Source organism: Podarcis pityusensis (assembly GCF_964106645.2).
Source record: "Podarcis pityusensis genome assembly, chromosome: 10".
Classification (NCBI taxonomy): Eukaryota; Metazoa; Chordata; class Lepidosauria; order Squamata; family Lacertidae; genus Podarcis; species Podarcis pityusensis.
This window is the reverse complement of record NC_138035.1, coordinates 43,619,421-43,641,099: the sequence shown is the minus strand read 5'-3', so window position 1 is coordinate 43,641,099 and position 21,679 is coordinate 43,619,421. Positions and strand designations below refer to the sequence as shown.

General features: G+C 39.8%; 1 protein-coding gene across 4 annotated transcripts in view; it reads right to left on the bottom strand.

Annotated features, from left to right (window-relative positions):
* Positions 1–20,038, bottom strand: part of OSBPL8 (oxysterol binding protein like 8) — a 69,629-nt gene extending 49,591 nt beyond the window's left edge. Inside the window, exons 1-3 of one of the 4 annotated variants that reach the window (XM_081024147.1) lie at positions 19,795–20,038; positions 6,149–6,236; positions 1,680–1,716 (exon numbers count right to left, since the gene is read on the bottom strand). In XM_081024147.1, the coding sequence (XP_080880273.1) occupies positions 1,680–1,716; positions 6,149–6,190 (79 nt within the window). In that variant the 5' untranslated portion in view covers positions 6,191–6,236; positions 19,795–20,038. Of the gene's footprint in view, positions 1–1,679; positions 1,717–3,531; positions 3,589–6,148; positions 6,237–8,714; positions 8,765–19,794 lie in introns of those variants that run through there. The other 3 variants (XM_081024152.1, XM_081024151.1, XM_081024149.1) reach the window with 3 other exon arrangements.
* Positions 20,039–21,679: the final 1,641 nt, after the last annotated feature.

The window sequence follows — 21,679 nt, the reverse complement described above, 5'->3', positions numbered from 1 at the left end:
AATGCAACATTCACAAAGCAGAAATTCAGTTAAGAGCAGATATATTGATAGCCGCAACTATACATTTTTCTTTTTTAAAATGACTACAGAGTGCCTAAACTGTTTAAGAAGTACAAATTCAAAACAGAAATTCACACAATGGAACTAGTTGTGTGAAACTTTGGATCTCAGTCTCTACATATGATGTCTCAAGACTTTTCCAGTACAAAAAGGAGCTTGTCAACCTTGCTCACTATAGTAGTGTGTTACAATTAGTTAAGAGAAGAGCTCTTCAAAAGAATGGTGTCAGCTATCTGAGAAGACTTTAGCAGGCAGTTCCTTTTAATTGTATTCCAACAGGAGTAGTGCTAAATATTGCTTATTTATAGTCCCAAGAGAAACATTTGATAGCTGCCTATATATTTTTCATTTATCTCTCCAATATTGGGTTCTAGCAAGAACCCCTGGCTGGATTAGGAACATGGTACTGAATCAAGGCCTCTCAGCTGCTCTCTCTTCAAAATAGGAGCAGCAGCATTATGCACACTTTTTAAAAAGCTTAAATCAAGTAACACACTGTTTGGCCCCCGCCAAAACGCCATGATTCTTTGCATTACACAGTAAGCCAATTAGAGCTTACCAGGACTGCATAGGCTCCTGGAGAGGAGCTCATCCCTCTTTGCTTCTCTCTCTAGTCCTTCTTTATTGCACTGAGCTAATCCACGGTTTGGCAAAGTGTGGTGTTCAAACCTGGGCTCACAGTTAAGCTCTCATCTTGTTAATTTTGAGTTGTAGACAAGAATAAACCCTGGCTACAGCTCATGGCTAGTTAAGAGAGAACTTCACCACACACTTGGGTTTCGGTGGCATGCTAAATATGGGAATAAAAAAGGCTTGAAGAAGCAAAGCATCTGTGACTTCTCCAAAAGCCTGTGCAGTCCCACAGCCATAGTTCGGCTTACTGGGTCATGCGAACTAGGCCAATGAAATATTCTTCAGAACTATTGCATTATTCACATGCAAACTTAGGCAGATTTAAAGCAAAACTCAGATGATTAATTGAATAAGATTTCCTTCATCAAGCAACAGCACTGCTGTAATAAAATCAAAATACTGAGATATAACCCCACAAGAGAACCTTAGTAAATTTAAATAATTAATTAAAAAATAGCTAAAGATATTTAAGACAGCAAGTCAATATAGAAACAACACAATTCTGTGCTTTATCTATTTGCAAGATCTTTTATTTGTTTACTATCACATGGATGGCTACTAGCTTCCACTTTTCTATTAAAACAGGGAGATTATCGCCAACAGAACAAGGTTACTAGTCACTATAGTACAGACTAAATTATACTCTAATCAACAGAGCCATATATATGTGTTCCATTGTGAGAATGATTTAAATTTAGTTTTCCAACTTTAAAAAAAACCTAAGGCCCCTACTATTTTCACATTCTTGTTTATTTTCTTAAGGCACAGCAGACTTAAGCTTGTGCGCATGTACACACACATGTGCTTGCACACAAATGCACAGTTTCTGTAGTTCAGCTATTCCACCTCCCTCTGCTACTTTGTGTCTGATCATTCATTAAAAGCTCGGCACTTGACAGTGTCTAGTGGAAGAACCTAATCATGTCACGATCTGGGAATATGATAATGTAGCTCTTCACATGTTGTAGCAGAAATCATTTACTTACTTGAGGATCCCTGGCAGTCTTTGATCTCATCATGATGCTTGAGGTGACGTGCAATTGAGTACGCAGAACAGCAGACAAAAGCAGCAAGGCCAAAAATGGAGAGGGAGAATATAGCAGAGGAGGCAGCCACAATTAAAGGCAAGAGAGAGAAAGGGAAACAGCATGTTAGTTTGAAACTAAAAATAAAAAATGCACATCATTCCTGATTAATTTTCTTAAGAACAAAACAGCACCAAAAAAAACAAGAGAAAACAAAACAAGTGTGCTTAGCAACAGGCCATTATTAGCTTTGCTACAGTTAATGAATGACTAATTTCTCCAGAAGTACAAATACTTTTCAAAATTATTTTTCATTTATCCAATCACATAACACACCAACTTCCACTGTAAAAGGGATGCCTTTTACAATAAAGGAAGTTTAACTTTCATTCAATCTATTAATAGTAGAAAGTAGCTGCAGAACTTAAAATCAAGTCTTTACCTTCAGTTGACAACAGCTAACTAAATTATACTGTATAATACTACATCAAATATAGTGAGTTAGAATGGAATCTTGTTCTAATGAGGGAAATGCATACAATATTGTCAAGTATATTATTAAAAATGTGGATTTCAACTAGGCATAATAATTTCTTCCAATAGCAAACTGTGGTAGCTGAATGAATATCAATTTGGAAGCAAAACAGGGTAACCCAAAAAATGAGGGGTGAAGTGGGGGAGTAGTCCATAGGCAGCCTTGGGGAAGTGGGTGAGAAAAACGTTTGATGAATAATATGAAGGTTAAAAAATACTCCCTTCCTTCAACTACAGTGAGATAAGTGAACATTAGGCAAAGTGAGGCAACTGCTCCAAGCGGCAGCACCACCACACCACCAAATGTTCTTTCTGTGCAACTCCCATTTCCATTTGTTGCTACACAACCTCTCCTGGGTACCCCTAAACTGGCATGTTGTCTTAGCATGATGAAGAATGCAACCTGAACATCATGAGAAGATTCCCATTTCCATTCAGCTAGAGCTCTGAATAGAACTCCTCTCATAGACGGGATATTCTACAACCTTTGGGTTTGCACTTAAATGATATAAAATTACATACTGATACAATATTCTTTGTTATTATTAAGCATTGTTTTAAAATTGCACCATGCATTTAAATTATTTAAAACTTGACAGGCACAAACCACTAGTAATAGTACATCAAAACTGTTAGCAAGAGTTGCTGTAAAAGGCTGTCAGTCTAAGCAGAGGAAGAGCTGCTTGGCCTTCTTCATTTTCGTCTCTCCTCCCCTTGTTCAAACATGTCTCCCCCAGCTGCTTTTCCACTGGGGAGGGGGAGGATAGAGATGAGTACAGGGGTAGGGGAAGTTCTTCCTTACGGAAGAAAATTAGCTGTGGGAGATTTTGAATAATACATTCTGAAGGGAGGGTAGTGTAGTCATTCTTCCATGGTTACTTTTAATATAAAAAGAAACACAGACGTCTCTTATGGCCCTTACAGATATGGGAAAGCCAGAAACACATGTGTCTAACAGTTCTTTGTCATTCAGCACTTTAGTGGAGAAAGAAAAAAAATCATGATAAAATCAGAAATGTATGATTTTTAGAATAGTATCCTTTTGGAGGTGTTCTTTTGTTAAAAGTGAAAGATCTGCTATGTGGTCTAAACTTGATTCGTACCTACCTTAATAAGCAACTGTCTAAATAGTTGCCTGACTGAATATTTACATGTTCTTTGAAGCAACCAATGAACATCACTTTGACATGAATGTTAATTACTATAATAATAATAATAATATTCCGTATGCATCTGAAATTCATTATGCTTAAACTATGGTGTTAACTAAAAACCTTACCTCGAATCTATTAAAATACTTCCTTCTCTGTTTAAAGATTCCTGTCTGTTATCTCTACTAAAGGAAAAGAAAATGTACCATATTAAATCAAGTTTGTGGGGTGGGGTGGGGGGCTAGCATAGCTCAGTGGTAGACTGTGTGCTTTGGTCTCAGGATCAATCCCTAAAACCTCCAGAGAGGGATGAGAAACATCTCTATCTGGAATCCTAGAAAGCTATTGTCAGTCAGTGCAGACAACAGTGAGCTAGATCAGGGGTAGCCTTCCAGTTGTTGGTGAGGGCTTGGGGGAGTGGGGAGTTGTAGTTCAACATCTAAAGGACACCACACTGGTTACTCCTGAGCTATGTGGTTCTTAGTCAGGCTGTATAAGGCAGCTCCCCATGTTTGAAAAACATGAGGAGTGGATCATGACCCACTCTGAAGTGGGTTAAACTAGCAACACTTTTGCTAAGAAAAGTAGGAAGATCTGCACACAGTCAAAAATAAAAATAACAATCAGGACTGTGTCCCGTATTGCAGATAAAAGGTTATAAGCAAGTTCAGTATCTGAAAAGTTTGAAAAACAACTCGCTACAAGAGAACTTTTGCCTTGCATTGGCGGTAACATAATTAAACAATGTTCAAGATTATGGAATATGTTTGCGCTGATAATGTTATGGAGGCACTTTGGGACTGTTTGAAGTTAGCATAACACATCTGAGAGCAATGCTACACTTTTTAAAGGACTTTTATTTTACAGTTATAGATTTAAATAATAATAATGGTAAGTCAAACTGTCATGAAACAATAGATCAAGTGTTCCAAATCAACTAGAATAATCACTTGCTAAATGAATGTCTTCCAAGCTCGTTGTGAAAACTACATGTCATCTCTCATGCAACGCTTTGAAGGAAAGAGGAGGAGAAAGACAGAAATAGCATCTTAAGCATAAATGACTCAGATGAGTCTTACAATGGAGCAACTATATTATCAGTACTTACATGATAAAATAGAGCAGAGGATAGTCTAGCCACTAAGACCTCCACAAGCCTGTACAACTGAGCAAATGCCAACAAGAGAAGCACTGAAATGGGAAAGCTGAGTGAAGCAGATAAAAGCTGATCGTCCAAGATTATTGTAATGGCCAGTATGTAAATATTTCAGCACTGCATAGCTAATTACTTTCAAGGAGCTCCTAAGCAACAGGCTAACACACAAGTCTACTGAGATCTGCTACTGCTATATTGTACTCGTGGAAAAAATCCCTATATATACTGTACTGCCTCAAACTAATTAAAAGAGCTAAACTACAATTTGACATATAAAAATCACAGTTCATATTATGTAGGAAATAAGCTAGAATTTAGTTTTTCAAACTCTTACAATGTAGCAGTTTACTTGTTGAATATAACAATTTATATAGAAGAAAAGGACTTTTTCAAAAACTGGGATTCAACATTTTCTATCGTGTTGCTTACCTAATTAGAGATTTAGTTATTTCTTTCACTTGTTCATTTAAACATTTTTCTAAATCTCAAGCTGATTCTGGTGAGCCTAGAATACAGGCACATCCATTAGAGACAGGAAAAATGAATAATTTCACTAGTCAATGGCATCTATTTGCCTTTGATTTTTTTTGTCCTGGCCACAATATCATTAAATTGAAGCTTTAAATTAAGAAGTATATTCCAATTTGGTTGTGTTATCTCACACTCTTACCTTCCACATAGTTCAGGAAAAGCAGCCCCGTTTTCAGAATGTTTAACACTGAATTGTTTAACACTGAAATCTTCTATGCTTCTTCTATCCTTTTTCTGTTCTAACAATATTCCAAATCTTTGCAAACTACCACATGATGGAAAGCGGTTGCTTTCACAATTCTTTATCTACCACTACCATTTCCTGTTGCAGTTGCTATATATTCTGCTTCTTGTGTAACCCTGTTATTTCTTATTTCCTACCAGGTTCAACATGAGTTTTCTACTGGACCAGTTTAAACCAGCTGTCATCAACCTGGGGCCCTCCAGAAGTTTGGGACTACAGCTCCTGCCAGCCCAGCCATGCTGATGAGAGTTTTAGCCCAAGAGATCTGGAGGGCACCAGGTTGGTAGCGGCTGGTTTAAATTAAATCAGAAGTGTGAAAAGGGAAAAAGCAAGCAAACTGCAAGAGTTTATAAAAAGTATATTTGATATTCAATTTGTTGGGAAGTTTTTACATTGTAGACACGCAAGTTATGAAACACTGCAAGGCTCTACTCTACACTTTCTACTAAAATTCAACTGCTTTTGTGGTTTAAATTAGGTGCTACCAAAAGAACAAAACCATCAAAGCATTTCCCTCTTTTTTTCTTTTTTGAGGGTAGGAAATTCTTCTGACGATATGTGCTCAAACCTCAAGTAACTCTCTTTTACACACCTTCCCAATGGGGAAAATTGTTGATGTTTATTGTAAAAGCGAAGGGGCACTCCTATTACCACTTACCTGTGATTAAGTCCCCCTGAACTCAATGGAATTACTTCTGAGTAGACATGTTTAGGATTGCAGTATTAGTTGGTTGTGAAGCTAGATGGCTGTCTGAGGAAATGCCCTTTGTTTAAGATTTAACCATTGCCAGTCACTATGTACAAAATTACTTACCGAAGTTCTATCCGGCTCCCCTTCAAAGCTAGTTGTCTCCATAATGAAGCAGAACTTGTTTTTCACTTAAAGTCCTTCCATTCTGTATCTATCAAGAAAAAACACACCTTAAATTAACTGTGAATATAGGTAACATATTGCAACTGAACGAATTACCTTTGATGAGTAACACAGCAGGACATATTGTTCACCACCAATACAATTTATTTCTAAAAATAAATAAGAAAGCAGTATTTGTAGATGATATACTGCTGACTTTGTTAGAAAATAAAGAAAAGGTAGATAGGTGAGCAAATTTTGTTCTCCAAAGTATTTACACAATAGCTACCGTATTTTTTGCTCTATAAGACTCACTTTTTCCCTCCTAAAAAGTAAGGGGAAATGTGTGCGCATCTTATGGAGCGAATGCAGGCTGCGCAGCTATCCCAGAAGCCAGAACAGCAAGAGGGATTGCTGCTTTCACTGCGCAGCGATCCCTCTTGCTGTTCTGGCTTCTGAGATTCAGAATATTTTTTTTCTTGTTTTCCTCCTCCAAAAACTAGGTGCATCTTGTGGTCTGGTGCATCTTATAGAGCAAAAAATACAGTAACTGGATACAGATCACTATTCAGTAATAGGCTATGTGAAGATTATTTGACTCTCAATTTAAATCAGTAAGTTGATGACAATAAGCTGATGATACAATGAACAAGCTAGAATTGATTTCAGAATTCTTTGCAGTTCAGTGGTTGTCAAAGAGTGTGGCAAGCCACAATGGTGCGGCAGGAGGGGATGGCAAGTGTGGCAGGAAAATTGAAGGACAATCAAATATTTAATACAGCATATAGTATCAAAATAGTTGTTGTTTTTTAATTTGCAGAATATGGATAGATATCTTTTCAAAATGAGAGCAAGAACATCAAGTGCAGGGCTGCCATACATTTGGGATTCATCCTCTGAAAATAGAATCCGGGCAGATTTCTCAGAAAGCGATTAAAATGTCCAGGAAAATCTGGGCACATGGCAGCCCTTTTGGGGGGGGGGGGTGAATTTCCTAAAAAATAACTCAAAAAAACCTCAGCAATTTTTGTGTATGGATTTTAACTTTTTGAAATATGGCAACCCTAACCAAGTGATGCTACAAGCTCACATCTCTCATTGAGTTTGTATAAATACTTAAGGTACATATGTAAGAGGCTCATTTATAATTATATTTTGGGAATGATTCATGCTTTATACTTTCTGGGTGTCCCAGGATATTACAAAGTAATTATGGCCAGCGTTATAAATCAAGCACTGTTAGGAGCTGTTTCTTTTTGCTTTCCAATGTATTTCTTATCCATAAAAAGTTGGTGTTGCACGAGCAATTTTTTTTTTCTGAAAGCGTGGCCCAGAGAAAAAAGTTTGAAAACCACTATTGTAGTTGATGTTATTAGCTTTTGGGAAATCATGAAAGGACCTCTCCTCAAGACGTTATAGGAGCAAAAACGGGGGGAAACATAGAAAGCTGTTTTAACCATAATTGGTGCACTGGGAAGTTGGGGGTTACAACTGAGGAAGGAAAGGTCAACCCTTCTTCATCTGATGCAATCTCCATGAAAATAACACAGCCCTCCAGCAATTATGTTTTTTTAAAAACCTAAAGCTCCATGTGGTGTGGTAAGTGAAAGAGAGGAGGGGTGAGTGGGTGCTGTGGGGGGGGGGTTGTATGAATGCATGTGTGTGTACAAGAGAGGGAATGACCCCATCGACTTTTTGCATTGGGTGCGTCTAAAACAGGCATGTGGCCCCCAGGCTGAAAAAGGATTCCCATACCTACTGTAACCAATTTGTATATAAATCACTTCTGTTTAAGAAGTTTCAAAGTACCATTTCATCATCATTATCAATGCCAATTAAATTCCCACAATCCTGTGTATGCCATCCTCAACAACTGGTCTACAGTATCTGCAGCCATGATGTGAACTGCTTGAAGAAATTGTGTTTTCCACTAAATTTTCTGTATTGAATATAAACAGTACTATCCAATAGTACTGAAAGCACAGCACACGGAAATTTTTTGCCGTTGTAAAAGAACTACTGACAGTGACTAGTGCTGGGAAAAGTTTATAAACCCACCCCTCCCCTATAAAAGAAGCCAAAATAATTTGGTTATTGATGTTAGCAACAACAGAAATGCCATAACAGAAATAAGATTCTTTAAATCCTTAAGATCAAAGAAGCAAGATGGTAAAAGAAACACATCCCAGCAGGAAATGTTTCTTTCATTCTCTCTAATAACACACAAACTTCTAGATAGATAGAGACAGATATCAAAAGCCTGTTTGCATCAATGTATTTGAGCAATGCCAGGACAAAAACAAATCAATAAAAATCTACGCAACTAACAACCCAATCATATGTATATTTACTCTGAAGTAATTTACTTCCAAGGTGCCAGTGCACATAGCATTGCAGACTGAGGTCCAGTTGCAGTATAAAGATCCAACTCCAATGAACCACTGTTTATCAATTCAGGAACAAGCCTTGTACCTTTCTAATTATTCCTTCCCACCTTCCATCATACACTCAACATTGATTAAGATACCTGGTTTGTGAAGCCACAGTTTCTTGTGTTGTCTGAACCATGAAACAGTAGTTTTAAGGCTTCCCCCAAATCAAGACCTGAAAGTAGAATCAGATCCTGGTTTGAAATGAGGGGTTTTTTTTTGTTCAAACTTCCTAGAAAACTGTGGATTAAAGAAACCAGGAAGATTCCATCAATGGTGGACACACAAAGGGAGAGGGAAGCGTTAGGAAAAATATGTGAACACTATCATTATCAGATGAAGATACTAATGTCTGCACTGGGCCTAAAGAAAACTTCAGCTGAATTTAACTTTTAGAGGTAAGGCCTCATACTTACTGCACAGAACAGGCAAAGCCCTGATTATTTTGTTCCGAACAGCAGTGGAAGCCATGGTAATGTTAGCAACTCCCCCACCCCACCCAGCAATGTGTAAGGCTACAAGTTCATGCATCCATGCATTTTGCTGTAACTCCACCACAGTTCAACCACAGGATCTACCCCCATAGGTTATCTATGTAAAAGAAGAAGGAGGGGGTGAATTTGATACTGCCTTCTGGAATATACCAAATCTACATGGCCACCAAAATGAAATTTGAATTAAAATATACATACTAAAATAGAATGGCCAAATTTCATGTTATTTCAAAGTTTTAAGTTTAGTCATTTGCTTAGGACACAGGACTTACACATTTGGGGACAGCAAAGGGTAGGGATTCATTGGTTTATTCCAGCCTCACATTTAAACCACAAAATCTATACCAAAATATGTATTTTAAAATGTATTTAATCTCAGTGTATGCATTCTAAACATATTTTATTTTAAAACATGCATTTATAAAATATGTTTACACTTTATAAAGCTGAGAACTGTATCGCAATATTTAAAGAAGTGCAAAACCTGAAGATACTTATATTCCAATCAGTGTATTATTCCAGGGGCTGTGATTTAAGTCAATTTGCTTAAAATGTGGGTCAAATGAAGTCTCCACCATCCCCAGCAAAGGACTTCAAAATAGTCACTGCTCGGTCATATAACACATATTTCTTCTCCAATCAGTTACAGAGAGAAGATTCTGCAGGCAAAATTTTTGGCTGTATATTCTAAAAATAAAGACAATTCTAAACAATGATACATGTTCTCTTAGCCAAAGATATTTATGCTTAACTTCACTTAGATAGAAATGTAAAATTCAAATTTATAAATGGGGGGGGGGGAGAGAAATACTACACTCACTTATCCAACAGATGGGCATTTACAAGTATTTTCCTCATTCAGCAATTAAGGCTTAAGTGAGAAGAAAATGAAGTAACACCTCCAACGCTTTCAGCATGCAACTGCCACCTATTTCTATATACTGTTTATAATTAACCTGCATAATCATTCAGTCCAAAACATGAAAATGCAAATTGTCATATTGTATCTTCAGAAGAAGAGGAACAGATATTTAAATTCTTTCCCTATTCGGGCCAATTCCTAACACCATAGTAAAAACATCTTTTGTCAACCAGAGGTTGCAATATGTAGCAATATGTATTTACTGTGAATCCCATGGCTTACCACGTTTATGAAACTTGCATGGTCATCTTATCCATTTAGTACTACGGAAGTCTGCATAATTACAATGTTTCTCATTCACTCAGATGAGACGTATAAGCTCATTTACTCAGAGTAGTTTTCAAGCAAAAGCTGCTTCTCTCTTCACAATCTTCCATTTTTAAAATGTTTTTTACTGAGCTTTTAAACAACAACATACGAAAAACAGAAATCTAAAAATGATATCCAACAGTCTCACACGAAGGAAAGTTACCATAATATAACCTTCCCTGTTACCTGGCAATAATGTTACTTCCCTTTCCTTAAAAATCACAAATTCTGTGTCAAAGTACTCTTGCAGTCCACTTGATATGAAAAGTTGGGCCAACCTGACATAGTTAATTCAGAAATAAGCAGCCCTAGTGGTCAAATAATTTCAGTAAAGAAGACATGGCTGCTTGTTTTTCTCACTACTATAGTTTATTTAAAGTCAGTCCCTTATGGGCTTCAAAATGACCCAAGGAACTACAATGAGCAAGCTTGATTTGAATGCCGCAAACAAGTTAAATACATTATTAAACATGGTGTCTTTGGAGTCGTACCCCACAAATCCATTCAAACTGTTATAATGGAAGCAGTAACAATGTGAGTAAATGTGGGAAAGTGAGAAAGTAGTTATTTCTGACAAAACTCCTACATTGTGGCTATAGTATGCAGCATAGCTTCATTTTCAACACAACTGCATTTTCAACACAAATAACTGCTGAAGTATTAGATGTTAAAGCTTTTACACTATCACAGATCAAAGTCAGCAATGCTTCATAAATGAGCAATTCAATTTATTACTGTAATTAATGAAAAAAATATTACTGATAAAAAGAAGGTAAGACTATAAACAGGAACTAGCTTTAAGGAAGATAATATTACCAATAAATGATATCACCCCTTTGGATAAACTACTGGAAAGGCTACTAATTAAGGTAGCCCTGTTACAGCCTTGGGCTTCTTTGGAATTACTGAAAATCAAGCTTTCCAGTTTATCAAGAGAAATAGAAAGGTAAGAATGAGAGGCTGTCATGTGTTAATTGGGCAATGAATCAGAGTACCAAATCACAGAGATACTTTGTGACAATAATGTTAAGCAGTCATTCCAAAAAGGCATCCCATATGCTATGTGCAAGGAAGTACTTTGTATATATGTCACACATTCACGATATCCCATTTCCAGGAGCTCCACTACCCTGTCATGAAGGTGGAGAGCAGAATTCCTATGCCCATAAAGATGATCACTTAGCAACCAAGTGGCAAAGGGAAATTCCAGGAGGACATTTACATCTCCTTTGCCAAACAGTAAACTGACTCTTCATAACAACTCCAGCATAGCATGCGGCAGCTCCCACAATAAGCTGAGAGACCAGGAGGCTTGTAGCAATATGCAGCTTCTATTTTCAGGCCAAATCATTTAACAGATAAATGTTTGAACAAAAAAGAGACAATGCCAAACTTAATGTCTCAGGATTGCTCAGCTGCAAAGCACACTGCTTTGTATCCCATAGCTCATAATCATACGCTTTGAGGGGGTTTTTTGTTTGTTTTTTAAATACAATCAAGCCGTATATAATGTTTGTGAACCAGATAAATAGGTTTTACCCCATTAAGCAGCCATTTTGCTTGGGTTAAACAAAAATGAGTTCCTCTCATATTTCAGAGTTCAGGACAAATCACACTGCTTTTTACTCTTCACCATACAGAGATACTATGAAGGAGTAAGGGATGCGGGTGGTGCTGTGGTTTAAACCACTGAGCTTCTTGGGCTTGCTGATCGGAAGGTCAACAGTTCGAATCCATAAAAGGGGGTGAGCTCCCGTTGCTATGTCCCAGCTTCTGCCAACCTAGCAGTTCGAAAACACACCAGTGCAAGTAGATAAACAGGTAACACTGCAGCGGGAAGGCCGCTCCCTGCAAGGCCCTTTCCACCTGGCCTAGGGGGCGGGGCCCACACCTACCAGCCCCACAAAAGAGGCTCCTCATGAGGCCAGAGGAACATCACCCGGCTATTGTTTCATTGATTTATTGATTTAGTATGCTGTAAACTGCTTTGAGATTTTTATTAAAAATATAAAGTGGTATAGAAATTAAAAAATAATATAATAAAATTAAGTAAACGGCATTTCCGCGTGCTCTAGCTTCCGTCACGGTGTTCCGTTGCACCAGAAGCAGTTTAGTCATGCTGGCCACATGACCCAGAAAGCTGTCTGTGGACAAACGCTGGCTCCCTTGGCCTGATAGTGGAGATTAGTGCCGCATCCTATAGTCGCCTTTGGGTGGACTTAACTGTCCAGGGGTCATTTACCTTTACCTTACTATGGAGTAAAGTCCAAGCTGTGGACATGATGAGCAGGCTACAAGAGATATAATGGCAACAAGACAGCACAAGAACTGCCTAAGTGAGTCTCCATTTTTTTATTGTATTGTTTAATTTCACTGCACACAGGTGGTGTAGTGACATTAAAGGTTTCTTCTTATTTATTATTATTATTATTATTATTATTATTCTGAAAAGTTTCACTAACAACAAAAAAGAACATGGAAGTCTCTTGCAGTGAACTGGAGACTTTCTGCAAAGAAGAAACAACCATACCTCTAGGCAGTTTCTTGAGCAACCTGCGAACATTTTAGACAAATTCAAACAATCTGTATAACCTTTGATCCTGCTTGTTCCTGAAAATACATAGCTGTGGGCAAACTAGTGAGCAATTCACAAAGTCTTTCCTAGCAGAAACTGAATACCACTGACAAAATATTGCACTATGTTAGTGAGGTCTTGGCACAGCCTTTCTCTTAGCCACTGAGGATTTTAATAATAGAAAAATAAAACCATCAGCAGATAGCAGAATTGTAAGAATTAAAGATTTTTAAAGATCAAGATAAATAAAAGATCTTTAGTACCAAAAGGTCATTAAATTTGACATCAGATTAGCATATCCAGGGAGAGAATGCCCCACACAGCACCTCTGCTGCAAAAGCCTTCAGATAAAGGGCAGCTGGGGAAAAGAAGGGGGAATTAATGTGTAGGATTAGGAGATCACTATTACCACAAATGCTACAAATTATAGATTTATTCTACTCTGCCTCCAATAATACACACCAAGATCCTTTAAATGGCCAGTAACTACTTTCTTTCACTTCTCTAACAAGTGGGCAAAGACAGTAAAATAAAAGCAGAGTCAAGATGAAAACGAGAGAATGGAAATGAAACAAGAGCAGCTAACATATGCAGAACAAGACACCATAGCAGAAACAGGATAGTAGGAAGCAAAAGGTAGTCACCACTGCCTTCAACTTTACAAATCCTTAGTCAACAACTAGCTTTATACAATTTTAAACAGAGGAACAGAACCACATAACAATGACTTCACTAGAAGGAGAACCTCCAAGACATACTTTTAAGATTGTCTAAAAGCTACTTGCTTTGGAGCACTTTTTCTGGAGTGCAGCTATATATCCTGATCCCCATCATTGGACTTGGAACTCACACTGTCACCACAAGCAGGTTGTTTAAAGCTTTTATTTAGCAATTCAGTACGGCGCACAAACCTGAGCCTACAGGTTACAATGTCATAAAGCACAGAAGACCTCTAAGGTGCATGACTAGGTATTGCTAAGACGTTTATCCAACAAGTGACACATATCCTAGACTCTGCTTTTGAATGCATGGGCATGACTATTTGTGCAGCAAGCAGCCCAAGTCTGAAGACTGGCCAAGCACGCCTCTGAGCAGACTGGGCATGCAGCACTGGCATGAGTGAAGATGAAGATGAAGATGAAGGCATCAAAGCTGGCTCACTATCCATTTTCTACCCAGGTGCCTCTCTCAAAGCAGACAGCCACTCCCTCACAGGAAAAGGGACTCAAGCCAGCTCACTTGCAAGTACTGAAGCCTTCAGAAGGCCCACAGGCAATTCACAGATCCCTCCTGCGGATCTGAACCTCTTCATCCCCCCACTTCCTGTGAACCGCCCACTTCTTGGGTTCCTGAATCATCAATCCCCAACCCACTAGAGCCCTTGTCCAGATTGGATTCCTCCAGGTCCCTGAGCTCCTCCCATTCTTCCTCTGAATGATACCACCTTCTCCAGGAATTCTCCAGATGACTCAAAACACCATATGGACTTGGGCCTTCTTTGTGGTAGCTTCCTCAATTGTGAGATCCACTTGCCTTACTTCTCTTACCTCTCACACAGTTGATAAAGCAAAATAAAAAAATCAAGAAGGCTGTCAGTTGCTACATTTTAATGAGTTTTATAGACAGCTAGTTCATTTTTACTTGTAAGTGATTTAGTTTAGAGTTAATGTATTTTATTTGTTTATTTGTATAAACATTTCACTATTTTTGTAAGCCACTGCAATAATATTCCATGTTAGTTAACATAATAAATAAATAAATAGGGTGAATCTATTAGCATAACATAAAATTATCTGTGTATATTGCAGCACATGCAGCTCAGTTTGCAAACCATCACACGCCTTTTTTCTGCTTTCCACACTTAAAACTAATGTTTTTAAACTGGCAACAAGCCTCCTTACTGCTATATGAATCTGCAGTTTGAGCAACAGTGCTGCAGAATCTTTGATAAGATATCATAACAAGTGTAAATTTTTCTAAGTAATCTATGCAAGTCAGCCAAGGCAACTATTTCCCAAATTATTTCCAAAGGTGGCAAAAGCAGAATAAGATCTTGAAGCCCTGATAAATAGAGTAAAGTAAGTTTACAGACAGTCCTCAAAGCACTTGTACAGATAGAATCCCCAAAGGAAAAACCATTTGAGAATTGTAAGCATATGCTGAGAAATTTGAAACTAAATCAACACTTTAAAGGATGGGAGGAAAGTAGAGGAATACAAAATAATATTAAGACAAGGAATGCATGGTTCCAAAGGCACTCATACACTCTAGTTTGAAGAAAATTTGCCTGGTAACTCTGCATATGAAAAAGAGTAAACAATAGAACAGTGGTGCTATATGTGGCACACTAATTTATCTCTGACCACTAGAGAAAACTATTATGCAAAAATATTATCTGAAAACCAAAATATTTAGGGAATCAGGAACAAATCTAGGTAACTACATATTTTTAAATGAAATGTTACATTTTATATCAGATAGTAATCTGACCTATGTAATTCAGTGAAAGGGTTTTTTTTTAATGCATATTTGAATTGCACACTCTAGACGACTGAGCTGCAGTCTAAAATTAAACTAGCATATTGTTCTGTTGGCTGCTACAGATATTTGCACAGCAGTGAAACCAACCAATATTTGTTTTTGGTTTAGAGTTCTGTTCTTCAGAGAGCCAAGATCCAGTTGCATCCTTTTGGGGATTCACAAAAATGCCAGCAAGGTAAATAAAGAAAACAAATCACTTGTAGTATATGTGCAACATATGTGAAATGACTAGTTTTCATGAGATTTTTTTAGAACTGAGGGCCCTTGAAAAAATGTAAAAGTAAAATTACTCCACAGGAAACGAAAATAATGTTTGCAAAATTTCTAATGGAATTAGAATCATTTTACAGTGAAAAAGATTTTTTAAAAACCCTGCATCTGTCAAGACTCCCAGATATATTAAAGATAGTGTGCAATAGAAAAGCAATTGTCAGCAGATAAACTTTCCAATCATAAGCTGATTCCGACATACTTGAAAAAGTAGAACTTGGAAAAAGGATACTGGAGGTAGAGTCACAGATTAAATCATACTCAAACTGAATTTGTACAAGGAAATCCTGTCTGCTCTCAAATGGGAAAGAAAAACGTTTTTTCTATACGGGAGCAAAATCACTGAGATTTCTGAGAAAGGCAGCCCAGTGGGGAAAGATATACCTCAGAAAGACATTCAATAAAGAACGAAAAAATCTTTACTGCAATAACTGTTACTAAAGAAATGAGGCAGCAGGGAGAATAGAAGGAAGACAGTAAATGCGGGGCAAAGGAGATAAATGCACATATTACTGAAGGACTTATAGCTCTTTCCAACAGTCAGCCCTCAAGCACCTGGGCAATCACAGAAACAGAACTATACACTTGCATGCACGCACTCAAAATCCTGTCTCTTGTACAATGATTTTGAAGACAACCACATATATTATAAATGTCTATGCCGAAGTATTCTTCCACAGCTGTATGGTCTCTGTAGTTACAAAAAACAAAACAGATGACGCAGTCTCCTTATTAAATTCAATAAACTTGTGTTGGCATGGAAATGTGCAAGTTTTTTAGTTACACAGAACCATGAAGCAGAAGTGATCTAGAGCACAAGTTCACAAAAATCAGGATTAAGGTTTTAATCACTTTAAACTGGCCTCTTCACAAAACAGTATTAGTTGACCAGACTAAAGAGATTTGTGTATGTAAATAAGCTCCATTTTTTACAGCCCAATTCAAGGTGCTGGTATTTACCACTGAAACCCTAAACAGGGCCAAGATATTTGAAACACTCCCTTCTTCCATATGAACCTGCCTGTTGGATAAAATAATAATCCAAGACACTGCTGTATACCCTACCACCAATAAACGGTTAGTTAGCAGAAATATGGGACAGGGCCTTTTCTGTGGCAGCACATTGCTATGGAATTCTCTTACAAGGGAAGCTAGACGGTCTCCATCACTGGCCCCCATGACATTAGGGTGGGCTATGTATTTTTTATTCTACTTGCCTTTTGTTTTTTTAATTTGAGACTGAAAGTTTAACTCCGCTCTCTTTGTTTTTGATATTCTAATCCTGATATTGTTTAAATTGGTTTTTATTTCATTTTGACTTTTGTAACCTGTCTTGGGGCCATTACTAGGGAAGAAAGGTAATATATCCACAAATAAATAAATGTTTGGTGTTATATACATCCTAGATGTTGTAACAGAAGAATTCACCGGATCATGGACACAATACAGTAATCAATGCTGTTTAATTTATAAAAGGTGAGCCAGTGGCAATGAACCACCAGAAACTGAAGCTAGCCTCATTTCCAGAGTGAAGCACGAGCAGTCGGCAATGTGGAAAATGGGATTTAAAAGATCCCAATACTCCTTACCTGCTATCGTCACTGCTGATAATTCTCTTTTCCCCACCCCTATTAAATTTCCTTTTGTCTTTTTCCTTTCATATGCCCCACTGCATTTTTTATGTTATTTTTAAACAGCAAAGTATCCAGAAGCTAGATTCTGGTGAGGTTCCCAAATAAAAGGCTGTAAACTCTTGCACTTGCAACCTACCTCAAGTTGGTGACACTGCCAGTAAAAACAGCCCTGCCTCTACAGATTCATGCAAACAGAGACCTGTTCATTGCCACGACAACTGGCAAATTATGTATGCATGCATCATGCTGGATTCACCACAAAAATATATCCTCCTGCACCTGCAGTGAGTGCAAAAGACATGTTGATGTTTGCTAGGATAGAAGTGGCATCAGCACAGGGGAGGTTATTTTAAACAGTCAAACCAACTATAGAGTATTCTTAAACCTGGCTTGGTACTAAAAAATTGCCCAATCTTGCCAAACACAACTGCAGGCCATATCCAGAAAGTCAAACTGGTCCTCTGACCTTGCAACAACTCATGCTTTCCTCAGATGTTTTACAACTCATTTTTTCCATTATTTTCTGTAGCTGCAGAATTTCTGAATGGTGCAAGGATGCACCACAGAACTTCTATTGATTCAACTCTGTTTCTATTGTTATACCACCAATCACAAAATCTAAAGTGTGAACAGAATCATGGCCTATTTAGAAACGTTGTTGGCATCTGTCTGTCTCCAGAGACAATAAAGTGCACCTCCGGGGTTGAAGTCAAACTGCTGCGTTAGCAGCACCTGAGTGACCTCCCTGGGATGCAAGCCTGAACAGTGTGTATGGAGGTCCTGGGCTGTCCAGAAGAAAAGATCCCTCCTCTTAGCCTTGATGATGTGGTCCAAAGGAAAGGAAAGCAATACGTTTAATAATAATTTTTATTTATACCCCTCCCTCCCCAGCCAAGGCCGGGCTCAGGGTGGCTAACAAGCAATTATAAAAACAAGTTGAATGAATGGAGGAGGCGTACAAGGCGCCATCCAATTGTCTTAGGGACTCCACTCCAGATTTGTGTAGGATTTACTCCTTAGCCTTTTCATCTCCCAAAGAAAGCAGCAGAAGTTTAGAATCAGTTTTCCTTCCCCTAGATGGGTTACCTTCCCTTCCCTTCCCTTGACAAGCCCCATTTGTCACTCACTTCCCTCTGCTGCCCATGAAGAAACAGCTTTCTTGACCACTGGACCCGTTATTGGTCTCATCCTCTCAATCTGCTGGAGCCTGTCTTTGAATGCAGGGGAAGTCCCTAACTCACTGAGGGTTTGAGACACATCAGTTATACTCACCTGGTTTAGCAGGCCAGTTGAAGCTGGTCCCTGGATGTGGCCACTGTCACATGCTGACAGCTTCTAGGAGCCACAGGTGAGAACTGAATGCGGGGTGGGGACAAAGGGCACAACATGTCCCACTAGAGGTAGTATTTTCCACCCCATATACCCCTTCAGAAACAAACACTATATAAATTAGAGGTATATGCTGGCAGGTAAATTTGCATAGAACCAACTAGAAATTGCATTCATAATTATTTAGGAGCACATAATACATACCTATCCTCAGACTAAATAACCCAGCTGCTGTCATACACTCAGACTCCTAGTAAACAACTGACCAACCCACTTGCACAGGGTTGACTAAATGGAGGAAGGAAAGCAAGTACTGAAAAATCCATGTCAAGTTGTGGGACTTGCCAATTATTGGCAATGACAACAACAAGGTAGGGTGTGATTACTTTGCAACTTATATGGCACCACCCTATTACCTGCCTGGTTTTCTTGCTTAAGCCTCTTGCAGCACCTTTCAATTCCCCTCCACCCCACAAATTGGTTACATATCTATCCCTTAGCAGCTCTGCAGAGGGGCAGGGTAACTGGCACCCTTAGTTATAGGTGGAGGAAACCAGGGGGAAACTGCCTGATTGCCCTCTATTTACAGGAAGTTACTGAAAACACGTGTTCTAAACCTAATATATAAATATGATGAATTCAAGTAGAGTACGGCACATTAAAATGTGCCTTGTCAGGAACCTTTATCCACCTGACCTATTGTTACAGACATAAAACCCACGTGGGCAAGACCAGAGAGCAAATATAAGAATTAGTACTCACTCCCAGTAGTTGCCAGTTTCCATCGCTTCCACCCCCGCTCCCTTGGGCCACAACAGCTCTTTAACTTTTTTTTTATGACAGCAGCACCGGCAGGAACGGAGTCCCCTCTCGCCTCCGTGGCTGCTGTCAAAACCGCCAGGGCTGGGAGACGTGCCCAAGGTCACGCCGCGCCAGCGCCCAACCCGGGACCCCCCTCCCACAGACGCTCGTCTGAATGCGCAGGCCCCCCACCCCCGCGCATCCTCACTCTGGGCCAGCAAACGCCCAATGGGACAAGGACGCCCCACGGCTCGCCAGGGCAACGCCCCCCACCCCACCCCACCCCACGCCCGTCCTTCTTACCTCGGTTCCCAGGGGTCCCCGGGCGAAGGGGCGGAGTGACCCCCTCCGTCCCCCGGACCCGCCACCCCCGGAGAGATGGGCCGGGCCAGAGCGACCAGAGATGGCTTGAGGAGGAGAAAAGCGGAACGCCGCTGAGGGAAGCGCTGCCTCCGCCGCCGCTCCCCCCCCCCTCACGCCGCCGCTCGCGCTGACTGAAGCCGGTCGGCCGCGCGCCCGCCTGCTCGCTCTTCTCCCCCTCCCCTCCTCACTCTTCCTCGCGGGCTCGCTGCCGTTGCAGGTTCGGAGTCGCCGCTTGATGCTCTCATCAACGGCCGCCGCGCTAACCTCTCTATCGCCTCCTGCGCACAGACCCTGCTGTGGAAGGGGACCGGCGCGCCGAGGGCGGGAGGGGGTGCCTTTCGCGCGCAACCACGCCCTTCTCGGGGATCACGTGATAGGGGATCCTGGGCACGGCGCTGAGGTAACAGGCGGAGACGCCGCCCTCTGGGGTTTTTATTTTTTTTAATCCGCTGGTTCTGCAGAGCTACATGCAGGCCTCGCGCTGTGGGCCCGCCCTTTTTGCCTCCCGGTGTCCCTGCGCAGAACAGCCTGGCGAGAGAATACGTACTTGGCCCCAGTTCACACGCACGCATATAAACACACGCGCTCTTTTCTTTCCCCAGGGCCAAGCAGCTCAGGACTTCGGGGCGGGGGGCCGGTGCGCGTTCAGGGCGCCACCCCATAGACAGAAAAGGCAATTTTTTTGAGCTTTTGCTGCAGTCGTCGCAGCAGGATATTTAGCCCAGATCATCACACCCCCGTCTCCCTCCCATCAGGGTTGCAACCTCTGGAACTGCATTACTAGGCATTACTAGGGAAGATGTGGAATAAGCTCAAATAATCGTAATCTTTTTTCCATTAGTTTTCTTCCATTAAAACAATGTTGTATGTAAGATCTGAACTGTTGCTAAAAGCAAATTTTAGCTCATTCATCCGGGACAAGAAATTATGTTAACAACTTAAACGTCTGGTTCTGCAACTACAGTATCCTTTCTGCTTCCTATACATAGCTGAAATCTTTATCGGAGTTCTTCGTGTTTGATCTTGCAGCCCCCTCCCTAGAAACTTCTTAAAACACTGCATCTTTCGGACAAGCTGCACTAATTTGGAAGCATACTCTTTGGATGCGTGATTCTCTACACTGCCCCCCACGCCTACTTTTATATGTAGCTTAATAGCTAAATATACTTGTGTAATGGACATGGATGGCTTAGTGATGGCTGCTTAAGACTAAAAGCTTGAGAAGAGTTATGTGTGCTTAAGCCTATTGAGTTCAGCGGGTTTAGGCACACCTCTCTTGATAGGATAGGCTTGAATTGTACACCATAGTTGGTGACTGACTGACTGACTGACTGATTGATGGTTGTTAGTTACTGGACACCCACCTACTGTGGTGCAGTTTGTAGAAATAAAGTTTCACAAAGTTTTCCTTCGAGATGGGCTACCAAGTTGAGTTTTTGTAGAAGGCTTCCAGAAAGGGGTGGAGAGAGCTCCAAGAGAATATTTGCTTTCTTACCACTTTTATTGGGCTAACTTATACTGCTGAAAGCAGCTATACAGAATTGAAATATAGAGACAAGGATGTGCCAGCTGATCGTAAAGCATATAAGGTGAGTGGGTGTTTTTAGTGTTTCCACTAATATGTGAAGGGAAAAAATTAAGAAACTGCTCCTTCCTTGCTCACAAGCACTAGCTTAAGTGAGGCTGACTTTACATAACATGTAGAAGAGAGGCTGGATCTAAACGTAGTAGTAGGAGGTGGTAAAATGAACTACCGTGCCAAGTTGCAGTTAGAGCAGCACCCCCAACCAGGTACCCTCCAGATGTTTTGGACTACAGCTGGCAT